This window comes from Calidris pugnax, unplaced genomic scaffold, assembly GCF_001431845.1.
Source record: "Calidris pugnax isolate Ruff unplaced genomic scaffold, ASM143184v1 scaffold50, whole genome shotgun sequence".
In the NCBI taxonomy this organism is placed as follows: domain Eukaryota; kingdom Metazoa; phylum Chordata; class Aves; order Charadriiformes; family Scolopacidae; genus Calidris; species Calidris pugnax.
This window is the reverse complement of record NW_015090780.1, coordinates 5,490,627-5,511,447: the sequence shown is the minus strand read 5'-3', so window position 1 is coordinate 5,511,447 and position 20,821 is coordinate 5,490,627. Positions and strand designations below refer to the sequence as shown.

The 20,821-nt window shown below is 41.0% G+C and overlaps 1 protein-coding gene across 2 annotated transcripts; it reads left to right on the top strand.

Moving 5' to 3' along the window:
- Window positions 1-1,715: 1,715 nt before the first annotated feature.
- LOC106896159 (chromosome unknown open reading frame, human C20orf85) lies at window positions 1,716-20,811 on the top strand. Of its 2 annotated transcripts, none has more exons than XM_014955925.1 (5): window positions 1,716-1,842; window positions 2,631-2,712; window positions 3,775-3,873; window positions 6,798-6,906; window positions 20,580-20,811. In XM_014955925.1, the coding sequence occupies exons 1-5, from the start codon at window positions 1,781-1,783 to the stop codon at window positions 20,630-20,632; spliced, it is 405 nt and encodes a 134-aa protein (XP_014811411.1). In that variant the 5' UTR covers window positions 1,716-1,780; the 3' UTR covers window positions 20,633-20,811. The 2 variants fall into 2 exon arrangements, with proteins under 2 accessions (XP_014811411.1, XP_014811403.1); XM_014955917.1 differs by lacking the exon at window positions 20,580-20,811 and adding an exon at window positions 14,151-18,877.
- Window positions 20,812-20,821: the final 10 nt, after the last annotated feature.

Here is a 20,821-nt window from a genome sequence, read left to right as displayed (position 1 = left end):
CTCGTAAGACCTAAAACTAACTACTCATTTACTGCATTGCCTCATCTAAAAAATAGTTCAGAAAAAAGAAAGACTGACCGTTATGAAGACATATTTTCACTATAAGAAGTTCACTCTGTCTTGACAGATAGTACTACAGTTTAAATCCTGACACATAGTAAACTATGACTTCAATTGTGTTCATTAACAAATTACTTTTTTTCTCAGAAAGCATCTTGGCTGTAATAAGAGGGCTCCTGAGATAAATGTGACTAAGCAGCAGGAGTTAATTAAGTAGGACAATGAGTAAGCATTTATGGGCATGATAGGAGACCCAGCTGATTTAATTGCTAGTCTAATTATCGAGAGATAATTAGCTTGTAGTACAAGAAGTAGCTTGTAAGTGAAATACTCTATTTGTTGATAGTTTAATGATTTTTAGTGACCTGTAGGAGCAGTATTAAATGCTATTCTGGGACTACAGAAGGTTTTTTCTCCTCTTACTAAAACAGAGGTTCTTAGTACTTCTAAAATGACTAATAAATGTATATACAGGCTTCTCATACTCAAATATTGAAAGCCTTTAGATCCTTTGCTCTATTCAAAAAAAAAGAATGCTAGCATGCTAGCAATTAAGCATTCAAACACACTACCTATAAACCACTCAGGTCAAAATCTTTCTGCATTTATGTTATAATGAGTGTAATAGCTGTCCAATGGTGTGAAAAAGCCACATTAACTATTTACAGTGTGTTTGTACAAGCCAGTCTCCAGACAAAAAGAAAGGGGCCAGGAAACTATTTAAACCTGTAAGGGCAAAGAGCCAGTTGGCTACATTTATTGTTGAAATGTTTTATAAAGCAATTGCAAGAAAATAAATTTACCAAGAAAACTGTTGGAGAGCCAAAAATATTAATATATTGGAACACAGTGAAATTTTTACAAGCTGTAAATATTTTTTGTGTTCTTACATATAACCCATAAAAAGTATGTTGGTCTTTCTCAGAACTTCTAATATTAGTATGTAGTTTGTAAAAACATCTACCAGAAAAAGGGATCAGAAAGTCACTCTATGTCACAAGACCGGTGTAATTTCCAACTACAATTACCAAAAGACAAATTTGGTAGATATCAGGAGGACCTAGGAACTGAAGATAGCAGGTTAAAAAGAACTAGGAAACTGAAGCAAACACCCATCCTAGCACATATGGTCTGAGCTTTGGACACATTAACAAGCCCATTCGCATCGGAATAAAAAACCAGCATCCTTTAACCATTTCTCAGTCCATTACACACAGCTAAAAATACTGCAAGTTTTTGCCTGTTGAACAACCCCCTTGCCCGGGTTTCACACAGACTCTTAACAGCTCGGATCCAGAAAGGTGCTCAACTATTTGTTTTCTGCTAAGGGGAGCCCTGCTAACCGGCAAGTTACAGAGTTTAGATAACACCTCTTCCTCTGAAATACAGGTAACTCCTCAAGTAAGGTAACAGCTTTCTGTCACCTTTATCCAAATGCATTTTCCTACTGAAGAGCATTTAAGAAAACAAACAATCTAAGATACCTCCAAAAAGGCAGTGTCAACATGAAGTGTGTTTCCTGAGGAACCTAAAAAAATCACAGAAGGCGTGTTTTCAGCCTTTCACCTGAGAGACACGTGACGGCACCGCTCCGGGAGGGCGACGGCTGGAGCACAGAGGGGGCGGGGACATGCGCCGGCTCGGGGCGGGCCGGCCCCTCCCGCCCTTCGCCAACCGCCGCCCGCAACGGCTCAGCCGCGCGGCAGCGGCCCCGGCCGACATGGCGCACCGCCGCCCCGACCCGGCCCAGTCCTGCAACTTCGTAGCGCGGGACAACTGCTGGTAACGGCCCCGGGCCCCCACCGCCTCCTTACCCCGCCCCAGGCGGCCTCCCCGGCTCAGGGCCCGCTCTCGGGCGGGTGAGGCTGAGGGAGTTTGTTCTTATCTCCCCTTCAGCCGTGTCTGCGAAGCCCGTGTGCCCCTCCAGAGGCCTGTCCTCTGCGGGACGCCCGGGGCTTTCCATACCCGCCAGCGGCTGCGCCCCGGGTCGGATAGGCCAGGCCCGGGCAGCCTGCGCCGGTGTGAGGGCTGGAGAGGGCCGGGCAGGGCCCTGGGGCAGAGGCCCGGTCATCAGTCCGCAGTAGATATGTGTGAAAGGACAGCGGTGCTTACTTCTCCAGTTTAAAAAAAAAATGTGGCAAGTTTCAGAGAATGACGGGACGGCAGGGGTTGGAAGGGACCTTCGGAGATAACCCGTTCAACCTCCCTGCAAAGCAGGGTCACCGGAGCAGGCCGGACTGGGACGCCTCCAGGCGGGGTCTGAGATCCCCGGAGAAGGAGGCTCCGTGCCCTCTCCGGGCTGCCTGCTTGACCTCCTCCAGTTCCCAACTTACACCTGCTTGGCAAGGCAGTGTATTCACACATACCGTTTCATTTCCAACCTATGGAAAATATTTCCCCGATAGCTCCAAGTCAGACAATTGTTAATTCGTGCATAAACTTGCTGTTTTGAGGGAAAGGTATAGAGATTCATGCAAAGTGCTGTGCTTTGTGACATTAGTAGTTGGATTTATGTGTTGTTTTTTCTAATGAAAGCTTTCAAGGTCATCTTAAATATTTCTCTGTTTCAGGAAAAAATTAATTGAAAGTGAATTAGAAGCTGCAAAAAGATGGTCTCACAAATGGGGATTCTTGAAAACACCTCTTGAGGAGGTAAAATTGAATGGCATATAAGCAACACGGGAAATTTACTTGAACACAAATTTATCTGGACACAAAATTATGAAAGCACCGATTATAAGAGCAAGACTACAAAAGTAGTGAGCAAGCTTTACTAAGCTAGGTTTCGAGGTAACAAGTGCACTACTTCTAATATGGGTTTAAAGTTTCAGTTTTCCTCTGAATAAAATACAGCAAGTGGTAATTTATATGCTATGCATATTCTGTATTTCTCTTGAGAAACATGACTCCCAATAGTGTTAACAAATACTAGATGCACACTGACAAGAAAATATTTCCCCTTTGTCTATCCATATGGTAGTCTAAAAATCTAGGGGAAAAGGTTCTAGCTAATTAAATTTTCAGTGGGGGAATTTACAACTAATGAAAATATTTGGAGAGATGTCTGTTCTCAGTGATGTTTAGATATTAGAATATAGTAGCACATAATGTTACATTTAGAATCACAGTGTTGTATTGTTATAAAACAGGGTGGATGCAGCCCCTGAATAGTTATAAACGTACTTTCCATGGGGCTAGAAGTACTTCATCTGTTCTAGGATTTTTTAAAAATTCTGTAGGCACCCGAGTTAGCAGCTTTGAAAACTGGTCCTCTAGGCTTCAACGTCGATTTTTGATAACTGTGGTCTGTCATGCATACCACCTTTGTACAGTACTAGTAGGTCTACAGCTGAAAAGTTGGCAAACTGCATTGTTACTATTGGTGAACACATGTATTTAGCATTTATTAGTCTCTGTTTTGTGGTCATGCAAGTTTATATATAAGATATTTCTAGCCTTTTTTGGACCAGTGATGTAGTTAAGAGAGTTGGGGCAGTATTTAGCCTTCCATCTGAAATTCAGAATTACATCACTTTCTGAACCCAAAAATGACATTACAATAATTTTCAAAGCACTACAATAAGTAGTACTACTTTAGATGGAAAGAACAGGGAGTTCAGATGCAACAATGAGGGGAATGCTGTAATACCAGATACTACAGCATATTTCAAAGGATAATGAGTCCCATTTTTAACGCTGATGTTTTGGTTTTAGTTGACTGAAGATGAAAAGAAAGAAAATACAAAGCCTAAGATACAGCTTCCAGAACATCTGCAGGTTCGACCTGTGACACCTGTGGAAAAATACATTAAGGTGAGAAAATTAGTTTTTAAAATTGCAGTACAGCAATACCTGTCTTAAGAAACCACACAAGCTCTAAACATCAGTTGTCTTGTAGATGTGGGCCTTTAACTAAAGGTCAAAGTAAATTGTATTTGCAACCCGAGCAATGCTTTAAAAGCGTCCATTTAAGACAAGGAATTGTCCTTTGGATAGGGTTGTTAGTTCACTGTACATAATCATCTTTGTGTAGAGCACCTCCCCCATGCACTCCTCTGTGACATCAAGTAACAGCAGTCAGCTGTACAGCTTAGTACAGAAGAGTGCTCACAGAGCCATTTATCACTGCTGGCCAGTCATTTCTCAAATATACACATACATGTCTGTCTTCAGGGCTTATCATAACCTTAACTCTCAGTTTTATGTGTTGGTTAAGATGCAGCCATTTTTCTAGCTTTACTTAAGACAGTGTTCCTTTTGGCAGAGACTATGCTGCTGTACTATACAGGCAGCTAAATCAGTGACATTGGAAGGGAAACATGTTCATAAAAGGGGAAGCAGTATACACTAACAAAAAGGAAGGTTAGTCCACTTAGAGAAAATTACGGAAACAAAAGAGATTGGGAATTCCTATTTGCCGAACTAGCTTTCTTTAAAGTATTTGAAGGGTGGGGAGATAAGGTGAGGAAGTAGTAAAAGCTTTTACTGAGATTAAATTGGAACAAATTAAGAGCTAATGGTGGGGGTGGCAGAGAAATGGAATGGCAGCATTTCTGTCATTAGTGCTGCTTGTTCTTCAGTTTTGTCTCAAGCCTCCAATTTCCATCAAGTTTACCTCTGCTTCAGCACAGTGAGGGGGGGGTGTTAACAAATCACGCAGACGTTACCAGCTGCTGAAGTAGCGTGCACTGCCTGGTGTGTGCTTGTCGTGGGCACAGCGATTAACTTCACTCATAAGAGGGAACTAGTGAGATATTTATTAATGTGAAACAGTGATTTCACAAAGATAGTAATAAATGGAACAGTGTTTTACGAGAATGGATGGCAAGGTACACTTGGTTATTTACTGCACAGAAGACAGGATCAGACAAGCTGTTGGGAAGACCCTCCCTAAGTCAGGAAGTTCAGGAAGGACCCCCTGGCTTTCTAAACTCCTTCTCAGAGTGGAGTCTGGGTGCAGCTGGATCCAGTCCTAGTCCCAGACTTGGTAAAGGGTTTATGTCTAAAGGATTATATATGCACAATCAACCCTTTATATCACTTAGCTAAGATATCAAAGTTTAGCAGACTATTAGTCCCTTACCAAGAATCTGTTGTGGCGAGGAATCACTCGGCCTCAAGGAGTAGAACCTTAAGCGAGTGTCCCCACTCAAGGGGAGATCCTGGCCTGCAGCTGCTGCCCTGCAGGAGAGCTCCAAGGGCTCTGGGGCTGTCTGCTATTTCTAGATTGAGATAATTGACCTATAGTCATATTTCCATGGGAACAAAATATCTAGGTCCCCACTACAGGCAGTGCTTTGGCTGCATTGCCAGCCATCCCCCAAAGTCCAGGTGCAACTCATCACAACTCCCACTGATGATATGGCTTGAGCAGGAGCCAGGAGGGAAAGGGAAAAGAGGGAGAGCACACTGCCACATTGCTAAAGTAGGGATCATAGTTTCAATTTCACCTCAGAATCTTTATTTGCTAAGAAAGATAAGGGTTAGCTGTGATTTAGGTCACCCGTTACATATTCAGACTGAAGTTTCTTAAGTCCTTATTCAAAACTATGTGTCTGTCTTTCTGCACGTTTACCTTCATGGTGACAGTCATCTTCTATTCTTCTATTCTTCTATTCTTCTCTCTAGGTTAGATTTATAATTGCTTCTTCATAGTCTCTTCCCCCAGATCATAAGTGGGACATGATTTCCTTCATTATCCTGCTCAGTGGGTGGCACTTTTGGCCACAAAAATTATCTTTTCAGGGGAACCGTTCCACCTAAATATCAAACATTTTCTAATCTTGGCCAAAGAACAAAGTGAAGCAACTCTGGCAAGAGAACTGACACATTGTTCTCTTGCTGTGTATTTCTCTACTAAGTCCCCAGATGCTAAAATGATACAACATGCCCAATTGAGATGATTCAGCCAAAGTAAGCACAGCAGTCAGTGAACAGAGACTGTTGGCTTTTGTTTTGTTTCCTTTTTAGCTAGATTAGTTGCAGATTAACTTGATGCTTACCCATCTTTTAAAGCAGAAAGAAGGTGGAAGAAATAAGTAGTTCTTGATGCAAAAGCCAGCTTGGGCAGTAGTATCTTTAGCATTTGGCCACAAAACTATTATTCCATAGCTGTACTGCTACCAAATACATTACAGCAAGCATAAAATGCTATTTCTCCTGTTTAGAGAAGTTAACTAGTTTTAAAGACTATTATTATTCTGTAAGGAAAAAGGCTAAAGTTGAAGATAAAATTCTTCTATAATGTAAAGCCCTTAAATAGCTATTGAGCAAAACTGAAAGAAACAACTGTGCTAACATACACTACTAAACAATAACCTTGCATTTTGGTTTCCTGTTACACATACCAATTTAGGCACTGAAAGAATTTTTTTTTTTTTTTTTTTTTTTAGAAATGTGAATGAAAGTTAGTTACTTCATTGGAATTTGGCCATTTTACTTCTGTCTTTCTCCATGCCCTGCTATAGAATGGCTACATTACTCGACTTTTTAAATTATAAACTATCCTGTACTATAAATAAAACTTGCACACAACTGGGCTATCTTTTGAAGTTCTTATTTCCTTCTATTAATGTCAGTGTGTCTTTAGGATATTAATTCATCAGGTTGCATTCAAAACCACTGTTTTTGATAATTTCTCATTTCCATCCACACTATAGCACAAAACAGGGTGTTGCATGACAGAAAACACAATCAAAAACCTAATCATTGAATTCTACGTATTACGTTTATTCTAGGTGAATCCATCTCCTCCAGTACCTAAGACTACCCAGGGATTTATTGGCTGGAGATCAGCTGTTCCAGGGTTGGAACTTGAACGAGGTTTTCAAATCCAAAGCTGCAAAGGTACCTTTTTTAAGAATTTGAAGTGGCCATATGAGCCCTCTGACTGACATTAAGAAAGAGCAGTTAGGCACACAGATCCATTCGCATCCCTAAGTTAACATTCCATAGAGGACCATTAAACATTTATGCTTTAAAAACAATTTATGTAAACATTCACAATCATTTTAGTAAAGTGCGAACGTTTTCATACAGCATTTTATTTGTTACTGATTTTTTTAAAATCTATGGCACCCAAGCTGTTAACACTGCTTCAGGTTGACTTACAAGTAACAATGAATAAACTCATATAAAGATCACAGAGCAGGTTCTGCTTTTATTAGCATTAGTAAGACTATGATTTTAAAATATTTATTGAAAGTCTTTAAAAAACTTATTTTGTAATGACAGGGAACATTTTAATAATTGTTTCTCCATGAAAGCCTCCATTCAGGCTCTGTTTCACAGCAGCTTTTTCAAACACAGACTGCCATTTTCCTGACAGCCCTACTCTGCTGCTCATTCCCAATTCCAACTAATCTGTGTTTAGAGTTAGTTTTCAATCTGCACTCTGAACTGGCCCACTACCGAGTTGCTCAAGTGCCTGTGTTAACAGAAAATCATCTCTTTTGTACAGAAAGAGAATGAAAAGAGGCAAAGAAGAGTAGCAGGTATGACTTAAATTGGTTCAAGCTGCTGTGGAACAGCATCCTTGCATTTGGAAATAAGCTTTCCTCATTAAAAACAAAACAAACAAACAAAAAACACCTGCAGAAAAGAGTTATCAGGCTTCATCATAGTGTCCCCACTGCAGCTTGAAAAAGACACACAAATCACAAGTATAGTTAAGTCATAATGATTAAATGTCTTTTGTGCTTTACAGGTAGTTTGTGTAGTTACATGCCTAAGTAGTTGAGTAGTTCCCAGCCCAGCTGTTTGATTGGTATAAATGAAGTATACAGAGGCCACCGTGATACAAATCACAGAATGGTTAGAGTTGGAAGGGACCTTAGAGATCATCAAGTTCCAACCCCCCTGCCATGGGCAGGGACACCTCCACTAGAGCAGGTTGCTCAAAGCCCCACCAGCCTTTCAAAGTCACTTTTGTGAGAAACGTGCTCACTGTATCAAACTTTAGTCAGGAACAAATTCTGTGGAGGAATGTATTTACAGCACTGGGAGCTGCACAGGGGATTTCTCCTCCTGTGGCTCAGCTCTTTTCTTACATATGCTTGCTTTTATCCCCTATTATTTATGCATATTCATGGTTTTTCTCATAAAATGATTTACATAGTCAATGAGTTCTTGGAACGTAACCCACCCCCGAACACGCCTTCCCCCCTCCGTAGCAGCGCAGATGCAGTGCTTCCTCAGGGGTCTTCCTGGTGGTCGTGGGAGGAAGGCTCGAAGTCTTCATCACCATGTTCTTCCTGTGGCTTCTCCATTCTTACACCTCTGCGGTTATCTTAGCTAACCACACCATCCCCTGTTTTGCCACGGTTTGGTACTTTCCACTGTTGCTTCCGTCTAACATTTTATCTAACACTATTTTATCTAACACTATCCATTTTCCTACTGCTTAGCAGCTTAAGCTATTGCAAGCACATACTTATTTTAGCTGCAGCAAAATTTTTCCTAAATTACTTATTACACTTTCAAAAATCAGTTTTGGTATCAAAAAAGTTTTTTTTTCAATTGGTTGATCAGAATGCAAATGTGTTACAAAGTCTTTATGTTGCTTCAGGTGTTTTTATACCAGTATTTATATCAACCGGGACTGGTGAAAGACTCAAACAGTAGAGGGTTGCACTGGTGTGGCTGTCTCACTGCGCTTCATTACCTACTTGAAGATTTGCCAGGACTTTAGAAACTCAGAAGGAGACTCGTTTAGTTGTAACAACTATTTGCAGGATATAGTTCTAGTTGGCTAACATGTTTAAACAAGTAACAGCCTCCAAGAAATCAACACAGGCAGCTCCTTATAATTCCTTATGACTTCAAGAGGAAAGACTTTCCTCTTTAATCCTGCTGCGAGATCTCTATTCTGCAGTTATCGATATTTGCTTCTTGAGTCAGCAGTAAGTCCTTGGCTTTCATAGCAGCAGGTCAGCAGCTAGTGTTTGTTCTTTCCTTCTTCCCAAGAAATGACTCACAATGATCAACATCCCACCTATTTTTTTTACATCCAGTTCCAAGTACCCACAGAATAATAATGTTTTATTTTTTCCATATTCTTTACAAATAATGGAGAAGTGACTCATATCCTTTGGAAAGATTGCCCAAGAATGAGAATGCACAGCAGAAGTAACTTCAGACACATTACTTAAAAACCAGTATAAAGAATAACTTGGAATCAGACTCTGGAAATTTAAATTTGCAGTTTAGCTTCTAACGATAATGTGTAAACTGCTCTTTGAACAAGCAAGATAATTTTAAGAACAATATTTTAAATCGATGTGCTTTCTTGTCATTGCTAGGTTTGCATTTATTTATTTTAATCACACAGTTCTTCAGTTTATTTTAAGGTCGCATATAGATCCTCTTGTCTGATTTATATAAAGAGGTTTAGTAAAGATTAATATGTACAAATTACATTAATTCAGGCCAAATGAAAGGAGAGCTTCAAGACCACTGTTTTTAACAAAATGTTATATTAAACAACCAAAGCTGGCACCTAATATCCAGTAGACGTTTGTATGAAGTGAAATCCAAATCCATATGAATCATAGTTAGAATTTCTTTTGGTTTTCAGAATCATTCTCCAGCATCTACAGTTGGAAATTTCTAAATCTTACTCCCAATATCTGAATATTAACTCTATACTAACAATAAGGTTTGAGGTTTTTTAATCTTACTTCCCATTATTGAGGTACCTTTACTTCAGGAGAGACTGTGATATAGTCTAATTTGGCATATGTAAGGAATATCGTCTAAAATGTGACCTCATTCCTCTGGCATAAATCTGTCGGTTGTTAATTGATCCATGTATTTGAGGTTTTGGTGTTAAAGAATATATGGAACTATAAACCTGACTCTTTCTTTTCCCAACAGCTGTAGTTTGACACTTTATACCTGAAAAAAAATGTGTAGAAGTTGTGGGTTTGCAGCTGACAAAAGACAGCCCAGTCAGCTGCCCCAGTTGAGAATCCAAAAAGGCCAATACAGAATTATTAACCCTGTAATGTTTCAAACCTGGCATTTAATTAACCTAATATTGGAGCCAAGTTGGGCACATAAATGTCACCGCACACCATAAAATATCACGCCATCTTCAAGGTGAGGATAGTGTTAGTAAACTCAGTGCACACACTGCTTCAAAACAAAATTAAATCACTTCAAAAATGCAGCAAAAGTGAAGGGAATTCTAATTCTATATAAAAATCTTAGACCTGTGCTTCTGTGCAAGTTTTTTTTGCACATGCAAAAATTTTACTGTATGTGATACAGTCACCACAGCAAGACATAAATAGGTCAGCCATACATCTTTTGTCACCATGGATGTGTGCCTGCATATACTTTCCTGAGTGTGTGATGAAATAATAGTAGAGGCTTAAATTACAATTGTATTTAACTTGAAGAACTACGAAATCAGAATTATCTTTCTCACAAGCACTTGCTTTATAAACAACAAAATTGGGTGGCAAAAACCTGGTGCGTTTTCCTTCACAACGTGTTCTTTTCTGTGCTGTTAGAACTGGCATAGAACTGGCACTTGCTATTTATAATTTCATTAATATATTTTACTGGGAGCTTAGAGTTGGAAGATTATTTAAAATGCATTTTGCATCAGAGAATAAGGGGGTTTGATTAGATGGTGGTGCAATGGTGATTCTGAGTAAGTAGCACTAGTCAAATTGCTGTGACTGTACAAATATTGCTGTACATGAAAGAAGCAAAATGAAAAGCAACCACAGCATGTGCAGAGCCAATTGATCTGGCTACTGTAAAAGGTGGCTACTTAGAGAACAAATCTAATCTCTGTTCTGCACGAGACATTTTTACAAAGTTACATGCTGTGACTGTCCTAATGGATACCTACTGCAGTCCTAAGTTTGTGCAAAAATTACTATCTGCAATTCCTGCTCTTGGCTGCTCTGTAAATAACTTTCATTCTGAGATCGTTTGCCTTACAAAACAGAGGAGATCGATTATTTTATTATATTATTTCAGAGACCTAAGGCTCCCCATTCACTCACATCATTTTTCCCTTTAGTGGAGGATTCTTTGTGGTTTCTTTCACGTTCTACAACATACCAAAGCAACAAACATTATTAACTGAATAGTTATTGGCAACCAGAACAGAAATCTGTACTCCTGTGTGAAGCCCAATCCGCATCACTTCTTGCATTAGGTTCCTAAATACGTTGTATTTAGTTCCCCTTGAAACTGTAATTGTCGGTGTAGCAAGACAGGTAAGGTGAACTTACAGACTATTACCTTCTTCCTGACTCCTGTGGTTTTCACAACCCATCAAATCGTTACTTAACAAGTTGAAAGCATGTCAAACCATTTCATAGGACCACAGTGTAATAGATTTAGCTATACTGGAAAATTACACCGTTGTGCTGTGAAACTGATCAGTTCGACGGTGAGCAAAATATTGCCCCTTCAGTCTGCTCTATCATACATGGAAAAGACCAGTAGTATTGGAGAAATAAATTCAAAACAAACCCAAAAACCTTGTGGAAACAAACCCGATCTGATTCATGTTGCCCCAGTGAAACAAAACACTGTTTTGTGGGCCCTTATTTTGTCAGATGGAGATAATTTTCACTGTAGGGTTTCAGGCTGCTCACACACATCTCAAGACTTTATCTGTTACATAGAGAACAGTTTGAAGAGATTAAAAGAATGCTCTTTCTGGTATGCCTCAGTGGTGGCTTTGTTTCCAACTGGAAATTCTCTGATATAACTCGAAGAGTACCACAGGGCAGCTTTTTATCTGCAGTGTAGAAGATGTAGTGTTGCCACATTTGAAGTAAGACACACTTACCAGTCTGAGCGCTGGCTTTTACAGGCTGTCAGGTGTACCACCCAGGATGGTGGCAAGCCACGGGACATCTAGCACAAGGCTTGCAGAGAAACTGGAGGCTGTGGTCGTGGGGAGTGTTCTGAAGCATCTGCATTTTCCTCTGCACCATCCACAAACTGCCTGGCTTCAGGTGGCTACCGTGCAAGGCTGTAGCTTATGGTCAGCATTTCAGTGTTTAGGGAGGCAGTTCACCAGATGTTAAGAGAAAGATGAGATGGGGTCAGACCATCTGATAAGTATAAAAGTAAACATAGCAGGTTAATTTAATTCCTTATCATTTAAGCAAATGCATCTCTATTTACTATAATGTGCAAAATTTTGGCTGGACGTGAGGTAACATATTCTTTAGAACAACACCACTTGAAAAGGTTGTAAAGCAGGTTAGCAGTATGCATCGTTATGTGTGATACAAGTGTAAGAGTGTAAGAGTTTTCCAACCTTTCATGTTTCAGTTACTCTTAAATCAGTACATTGACCTCAAAAGTAACATTACACAGCCTTAGTAAACCTTCTAAAGGTACAAAATATTCACGTGTTTAGCAACAGCACAGGAAAGAATAGATCAAAGGCTGGTTGTTACTTTTTGGTGCTTTTTTTTTCTTTTTTTAGGAGACAAGCATATGAAAAATCTGTTAGAATAAGCACACTTCCTACTCCTTGGAAATGCATAATAGAGGTTACATTTTATGGAAGAGATGTGCTAGGTACATTATAGTACAATACATTAAAATACCTTTTTTAGATAGTATCTCTGAGGATAATTACCTGTCATATCTTTTATATAATTTAAGTTTATTACTCCTGACTTGTGTCAGTACCCAAAAGCTCAGGATTTTAAGGATAGCTAAGAAAAAGGTAACTACGTTTCATACAAGAGTGGCGCATTTCTTTTTTCATTTAAGTTCTTAATTTATTAATTAATAACAAACTAAAATAACTCTGTCCAAGTTTTTGCTTCATTTCTGCACAATTTAAAATGATACATAATAAATAAATTTCAAATACTAGGTTTACTTTTAAAAAATAATCAGCATGAAGATATTAACAGATGTAAGCTGATGCTGCCACAGGCAATGGGCTAAAATGGAAGATGGTTCAAAATTCCTCTCAGCCCTACTTTCCTATGTCTCTGCAAGGCCCAGAAGACAGAACCATCCTTACGTGGTCCTCAGGCATTTTCAGTGTTGCATTTGAAACCGTATCTCAAGCCCTGTGGCACCCAAACTGTAGAATATTGGATGCCTCTACAAACTTTAGATCTGACACAGGCAAAAACTACATTTACTGAACTGGAATTGACTCAAGTCAAAGCATCTTAAATCTATTGGCTTTCAATGGCTATTGTAAATTTATTGCCATAATGAGGTCAGCTACCATTTTAGGGATTTTCAAGTTCGTATTTATTCATGTAATTGTTTTGGAATGGAGAGAAGGGATTGCATCAGTAAAACTGGAGTCCAGAAAACAAATGAAAATAATGGAGATGCAGTTTTATTTTTATTGTGAGGCAGCTCACCAGGTCTCTATTCCAAGTTCTACTGTTTCTTTATCATGTGACAACCTTATGCATCCTGATTTAGATGAGGTGCAGAGCTATGTTGAAATATGGCAGAAAAGTGGTAAGTCAGTACAATGTGGTTTTATTAATGTAAATTACACCTTATGGTCACAGGTTGCATGTGCTACCCAAGTTTGATTCAACTTTGAACTTGGCCCTTTCCCTCATATTTTCCCCTTCCATGCTTTATCTGCTTCAGTAAAGAAGCAGAGATTGAAATAAACCTAAGAACTTCAAAGCACAAAAATAAGATGGAACCATGAAGAAATAAACAGAACAAAGAATCTTCATTCCTCCCCCCTGTCCTTTTGAGTGAGGTGGCTCTACTGACACCAGCTTCACTGGCTGCAGTGCACTGCAGCTACCGGACTGGGATTAGACACGGCTAGGCAGGACTCTTGTTAAGTGATGTTTAACAGCTCTGATAAAAGCATTATTGAGAGTTCCTAACGTAGGGAGTGTAGGAGTGGCCATTTGCTTTCTCTGCGTCCTTGGTAAAGGCTGGGATCCATTTTCTGAGTCTGCTTTCCAGAAAGATCATTGCTGTAGAGAACAGCCTTGCACCCGAACAGGACACGGCAGCCTCTCCCTCCCCCTGCACACACACACAGTCTCTTGCCTTTGGGACCGATGCCTCCAGGCTGCTGTGACACCCAGCTCTTCTCTCCTCTGCTCCAGCCCGACCCAAACCTGCGGTGCCTTCGCACGTCTGGCAGCTGCAAACAGCACCCCCTCCCCTCCTGGAGCGAGAGACAGCTAATGCTTTTTTTCCACACCGGGGAGCAAGATGAACCCAGCCAGGCTAGCGAGTCGCCTTTGTTGTGTCAGACACATGTCAGCAAGCAGTCTCATCCTTAAAAGCTGGAGCAAAAACAAAACCAAAGCAAGAGTCCAAAAAACCCCAGTGAGCTACAGTTCCTGCCTGGAAGGATTAAGCAGCCATTATGCTCTTATTGCCAGAGCACAATCACGTCCTTTGTTTACATGAAAACTGTAGTAATTTCTTGTGCTCCCAATCATGTGCATTACAGCTTCCACCTTGCTTAATGAACAAACCCCACATATTTATAGTCTCTTAGCAGAGGTCCAGGATACAATTCCACAGACTCGCAGGGTGGCTTTGGCCACAACAGTCACTCTCCCGTTTCCCTTCTGTAAAAAGCAAAATAACCATCCCTCATCTTTACTTCATCCATCTTTGCAATTTAGACTTCGAGTTCTTTGCAGTGGTGTCTCTTTTTCAAAATGCATCCAGCTCCCAGCACACAGTGCCCTCCTCAGAACAGCCTTATGGATATGTATCCAAAAAAAAACCTTTATAAAATATCCACTGATGAGATAAGACCACCAGCACAACAATGCAGTGAACAGCTGTAATCTGTGGGAGGATTGTTTCTCTTTGCCATAAATGCCATCTATTTTTCAAGACACACGTTATTCCCTGTCATAGAAGGGTGAACTCGGTATCTGCAGACAAGTTGCCTTCCAACCAGCACATTTTTCAAAGGCTCCCAGTAGTTTGTGACACTAAATAGAAGGTGTCACATCTTGATGACTGATATTAGTACTAGCCTGCTTGATTAACATAATTTGTTTTTTCATTGGTTATTTTATCCCAGATGAGCTGCTATTCATCCATATTTTCCAGGGGTAAAAAAATATCCATTCTGACGTACAACGCTAATGTGCCCTCTGCAACGACCTCTTATCTCTAACTTTTAATTCTCGCATCCCATTCTCTTCAGTGCATGAAATGAGCTCTAGCACCAGCCATTGGTCAAGAGTCTCATATGCTGGATACCCACCAGGGCTTTTGGGGTGTTTAGGAATAGACCTTTTGTCTGTGCTATGACACACACATTTAAATTTAGCACTAAACTGCTGGGAAAAAAAAAAAGAAAAATATGCAAAATGTCACTTTCTGACAAGCAGACAATTAGAATTCATTCCCCAGAGAATTAAATGGACTTTTCTGCTGCCAGTCACTAACTGTGACAAGGTTAACATTTTTCAGTCTATTGACTAAGGACATTAAGTGTGCATGTGAATAAGAAATAAAGTTACGAGAGGGTATTAGCCAAGTGTGTGATAACAGCCCAAACTGGCAACAAAACTCCAAGGATGCAGATTCTAACTAACAGTGACCGACACCACTGGGTAACAGAAACATGGGGTACATGCACATGGGGGTCATGTTTAATTATTATTGCAACAGCGTAAGCAATCACAGGACTGTATCTCATCTCAAAGCACATCCTGTGTGCTTCCAGTGTCCCAGGCAGATACAACAACAGATGGGGCCTGATTCTGTCCCTCTACTTCCCTCTGTCTTCCTCTTGGCTTTTATCGCTTGCTCCCAGAAAGAGGTACAACTGTATTTAGAGATCTTCAAAGAGAAAGATCATTTTAAACCCAGCTCTGGTTTACAAGCCTGTTCCTGGACTGACAATGCTGAAGAAGAATCTTTTTGGCAGGCCCAGCCACATCTCAGCCCCACAGCGAGCGCAGCTGTAGAGCTGAGCGCTAAGAGAGGCATCAAGACAGCCATTCACCTGAGACCAGCCTTCCCCAGTGCCACGGGTGCCCTTCTCACCTCTCCAACCTGCATTCCACACTGCAGACTGATTACTTTTAGTCCACAACCCCATTACCTCACACTTCCCTGCAATAAACTACCTAAGGCACATATCTGCCTGTAATCCTGAGAAATCCAAATAATTTTGGATGAGTCTGTTTTGTTCCTCTGTCTCCTATCCTCCTGCCTCTCCAACTTCCTCAGCCTTAGTTTATGTCATCAGCATATTTAAGGCACTTTTGGAATTACATTCTGCCCAAGGGCACTACACTGAATTTAATTTTTCCCCCCCCCATACAGCACATTGATGCTTTAACTCCTATCTGATTTATTTATACTGTTTGTTATCAGCAACCAATGCAATCAATACGAGCTGAAGTTCAGACACACACACACACACATTTGAATTATGCATACACTCATCCAGAGTTATAAGACAACTGCTATAGTCCAGATCATCCCTCTAATGTAGAGCCAACTTATAGGTAAGGAGGCTCATAGTGGTGAATTTTTATACCTTGACTTTTGTTTGACCCCAGTGGTTGGCTGGTTACTGGAAACCAAAGAAATCGAAACTTCACAAATTCCATGGAAGAGGCTTAGGGAAGGGATCTCTGCATTTCTTATCCCAAGCCAGTAGGACCATATTTTAAGATGGGCTTTCTGAGTTGAGAGTTTCTTTATTAGCTTCTGTACACACAGGAATTGTAGCAAAACACCATCAGACCATACTAGACAGTCATGTCAAGCAAATGTTGCTAACAGAACAGTGTATGGAGAACTGGAACTTGAAGGAAAACCAAAGCACTAACCTCAATTGCAGCCTAGGTCAGGCATGAAACCAACCTAAACTGGATGCTGGAAGCACAGTAGGAAATGAATAGCTTTTGGCTTCCCTCTGCAAACCGCTATCCATTCTAAATGTTAGTGGTCAGCATGATCCTCAGACATGGTTCACAACTGACCTCTGGTTGTCTTTGAACACAGTTGGTGGTTACACCTCATGGAACACTGCAAATTCCAAACTGAAGGCAGAGAGAGCATGCATACAGGGGCTCTGCTATAGACGGAGATGGAATATGCACACTGGGCTGGAGCCTTCAGGGACTGGAGGCACAAAGATTGATTCATCAGAAAGTTTCAGCAGAGCACGTGAAGTTTGAGAAAGAGGAGTGCGTGTTGTTCTGTACAAACATATTCTGTGTCCTTAGTTAGCTTCAATGCTAATATGAGTGTATCAAGCTAAGCAAAACACAAAATGGGACATCAGTGTCCCCCATCATCAGTTTGGGGTCTCCTGGACTAGAAAGCAGATCCCTGCATAGGTGTCACCTACATCGTTACATTCGCCAGCTGAACTGAAGTTCTTTTCTTTTCTCTGTCCTTTACTACCTTCTTACTGCTCTTCCTGCTCCACCCTCTCCACAGCATAGATCCTTTGCTGCCGTCTGTTACAAGCCATCACCCTCTCTTCTAACCACTCTTCTGAAAAAGTTGTTTCTATTTTTCCTTCCTGATACAAGGTCTTGTGTCACACCAGAGCTGCAGCGGTTCATATCACATGGAGGCATGGGCTGGGGTGCCAGGGCTTAAATCACAGGCTTTAATAGTCTCAGATTTCACCCTTGCATCCTCTCTGGCCTATAGTTATGTGACTTCCAGGAGTCTCTTTGAAATTTTGTTTTAATATTTCACCATTTATCCACAGAGAATAGTTTGGCTTCTCTATCAATGCATTTCTGCTTGGTAACTCCCAGTTTGAATGCTGATTATGTTTTGCATAAAATTAACTAAATTGCAGCCCTTCTGTTTCATTGGTACTTTTTGTCTGCTTCCTTCATGAACAATGTCGGGGAGATTGCGAGCTGACTACAATTCTCTTTCCTAAGCAAGAGGAAAACAACATCTAAGAGCCCAATCAGTACAAGTTTCCTGATGCCTGTTGGGTTTTGTAAGCTGTATTGTACTCTGGCATTTAACAATTTCTGTTCACTTGATTCACTTTAAGAAATGAATGTAATGATTGCCACAGTGTTTTGCACTACTGTTGACTAATGATAAATATGGAACAGGTATAAACAAGCTTGCTCTTTTTTTCTATTTAAAAATTCACTGAGTTGACAAGTTATTTGTGCAGTGCCAAAGTAATGAAGTTTTGCTTTGGAGTGTCAATGTTCAGTTTCCATAGAGAGGTCTGCCATAAGCTGCATTTCACAAGACAAGATCAACAGTGGTGGTGTGCTTCCAGGAGTGCTGATAAAACACAAGCACAAAACTGTACTCAGGTGTTGTACTCAGTCTGGAGGGGCCCATAACCACACAGGTATGGAAGTTTTATCACATTAAAATGGCACATTTTAAAAGAAGGTCTCTCATTGAAAGAACCTTGAATACCAAGGAAGTTTCAGGGCTATAAGCTGGGAGCAGAGGGAGGCTTGTCCGCTGCCTAAAGCCAAGTACAGCTCTGGGTGCAGCAGGTGGGATCCTTCGACACGGAGACTCATCATTTACCTGGGATTTGCCTTGGGATGCGAAGCAGCAAGATGCCTGAAAAATCAATGTTGCAACACACCCTCTGCTCTATCTCAGCTCCTTTATAGGCACATCCATTCACCACTCGGCCTCTCCTCGCGGCAGCTCACTTTAACAGCAGCACTGAGCCTTTCTTTTTGGCAGCATCCGTACAGGGGGAGCCTGGAGGGACAAAGTAAACATAAGCAAGTTTGGGGGGTAACTCAGGTGAAATTGGAAACATTTCTAGAGAAAGGGGAAACATCTGGGGAACATTTGACTTGTGTTTGGAAGTATGAAAGGTGACAGTTCAGAGACATCCAAGGCTTTCCCTAGTCCCATGACTATTTCTAAACAGCAGCAGTCCCTGTCTCAGCCTTGCTGAGCCTCCGGGGGACAGCAGCCAGCGGTGCTACTGAGCAGTACTGGAGTCTGCCCGGGGAGGAGGGGAGATAAGCCAATAATGGTAAGAAAGTGTGATGAATTATTCCTGTGCTTGTCATCTTTATTTCACTTACTGCCTTTTGCATCCATGGGAACCACAGTCCTTCCAAAAGAGTTGCTTTGGATTTCTTAATATTAGGAGACAATTGTGACGTTTGTCCTGCCCTGGGCATAGTTTAATTCAAGGCATTTTTAATGCATTTTCTTCTCCATAATGATACCCCTGTTTCATTATCTAATGATCCCAAAGTTCTTTAACAAGACCTCACTAAAATCTTCTGATCCTTTCCCTGTGCTGCAGCATAGAGAAATAATGGCTGTAATGCAAAATACACAAATCTTTTGTTTCCTTTCTTTGAAAAGGCTGTTATTACAGCTTCCCTTCTTACACACCTCTGTGATAAACAATATTCACAGGGATTCCTGATAATATATAAGACAGAAACCAAATTATCAAGGTATATATATAGGAAGCAGCAGCACCACCGAGCACAGATTTCAGGAATCCAGAGCCTCAGTCCCCTCAAGAGGCACGTTTCTGTCTGACTCTGCAGCTGCCTGCATCTCCCCTGCTTGTTTCTGGTGCGGGCTACAGCAGAGCTGGTGACTTTGACAGGCAATATTATCTGCTTTGTCTACATCCAATTTTTACTCCTTGGAACAGAAACTTTAAGCATACAATGGTGCAACAACTAAAATCAGCATCCAGCAATGCTGCCATCCAGCCCAAAGAGTTTTCCAGACCCTTGTATCACACAACGGCACTCTTAAATGCACACGTTTGTTTCCATCTCTTTGCCCCACTCCTCCTCCCTACCAAGAGTTCCAAAATGTATTCTGATTTCTAGGCTTATTATCCTGATAAGACCAGAAATAGATACAGTCTACTGTAAGTAGTATTTTTGTTTTTAAAATGCCTGAGGAATCCAGGATGCTAAGAAATTTTGAAAGCAGATAAGCAAGTCCCTTCACCCCATCACCGGCTCCAGGAAACCCCAACCTTCAAAGCCCTGAGGCTTAAAACATTGGGGACAGTGAGCGAGCACTGGACAATCACAATTAGCCACTTCTGTGCACATCAATTTTACCTGCACCCTCCCATGGCAAACTGCCCTACTCACAAAATAAGCCTTAACTCATCTGCCAGAGGCGATGGCCAGTCAGGGCCAGAACTGAATTCCAGATGTAGGGATTTCCAGTCCCCTTAAAATACCGTTGAACTGCATCGCCCTGGTCTGTTGCCAGCTACTGGGGAATGGCCCTGGCGAGGAGCATTCCCCAGGGAATTGCAGCTCTCCTACAAACCGTATTAACCAATGGCCAGTTTGGTCAGAGGACAGTGTTATAAATACTTAAGCTACAAATTAAAAGCACATTGGAGAGCAGTGCTGTCAGGCTTGTCATCTTGGCTGCAGCATCACCAGTACATGAGCTTATTTCATAACTAAAACCTGCAAATGTTGTGCAAATGCCGATCACTTGTGAAGCACCATCAGGGAGAATACTTACGTGTATCTGTGCGTGTTGGAAGCCAAACAAACCGGTGCCAGTTCCTCATTTTCCTCCTCACTCCCCAGGGTCCAACAGACACACTGAGTTCCTGATGCAGGACGCCAAGACAACACGCTGAAACAACATCCAGAACATCCTTCAGGCCAGAGTCTGGGGAGGGAAGGGTTTAAGGTAAGGATCCGAGTGTCAGTCTCACCCAGCACATCCAGGTTCTCTTCATTTAAAATACACCTCGTTGGAATATCAGTTCTGATGGACTGTACTTCTGCAGCACTTCTGGCTCACTCCCTTCAAGGAAACGTGCAGG

Bases quoted from the DNA above. Each gene is read 5' to 3' on its own strand.
- LOC106896159 (XM_014955917.1), top strand. From the start codon at position 1,781: ATGGCGCACCGCCGCCCCGACCCGGCCCAGTCCTGCAACTTCGTAGCG. The intron at 1,843-2,630 runs GTAACGGCCCCG...TCTCTGTTTCAG, and splicing joins GTAGCGCGGGACAACTGCTG to GAAAAAATTAATTGAAAGTG. The intron at 2,713-3,774 runs GTAAAATTGAAT...TTTTGGTTTTAG, and splicing joins TGAAAACACCTCTTGAGGAG to TTGACTGAAGATGAAAAGAA.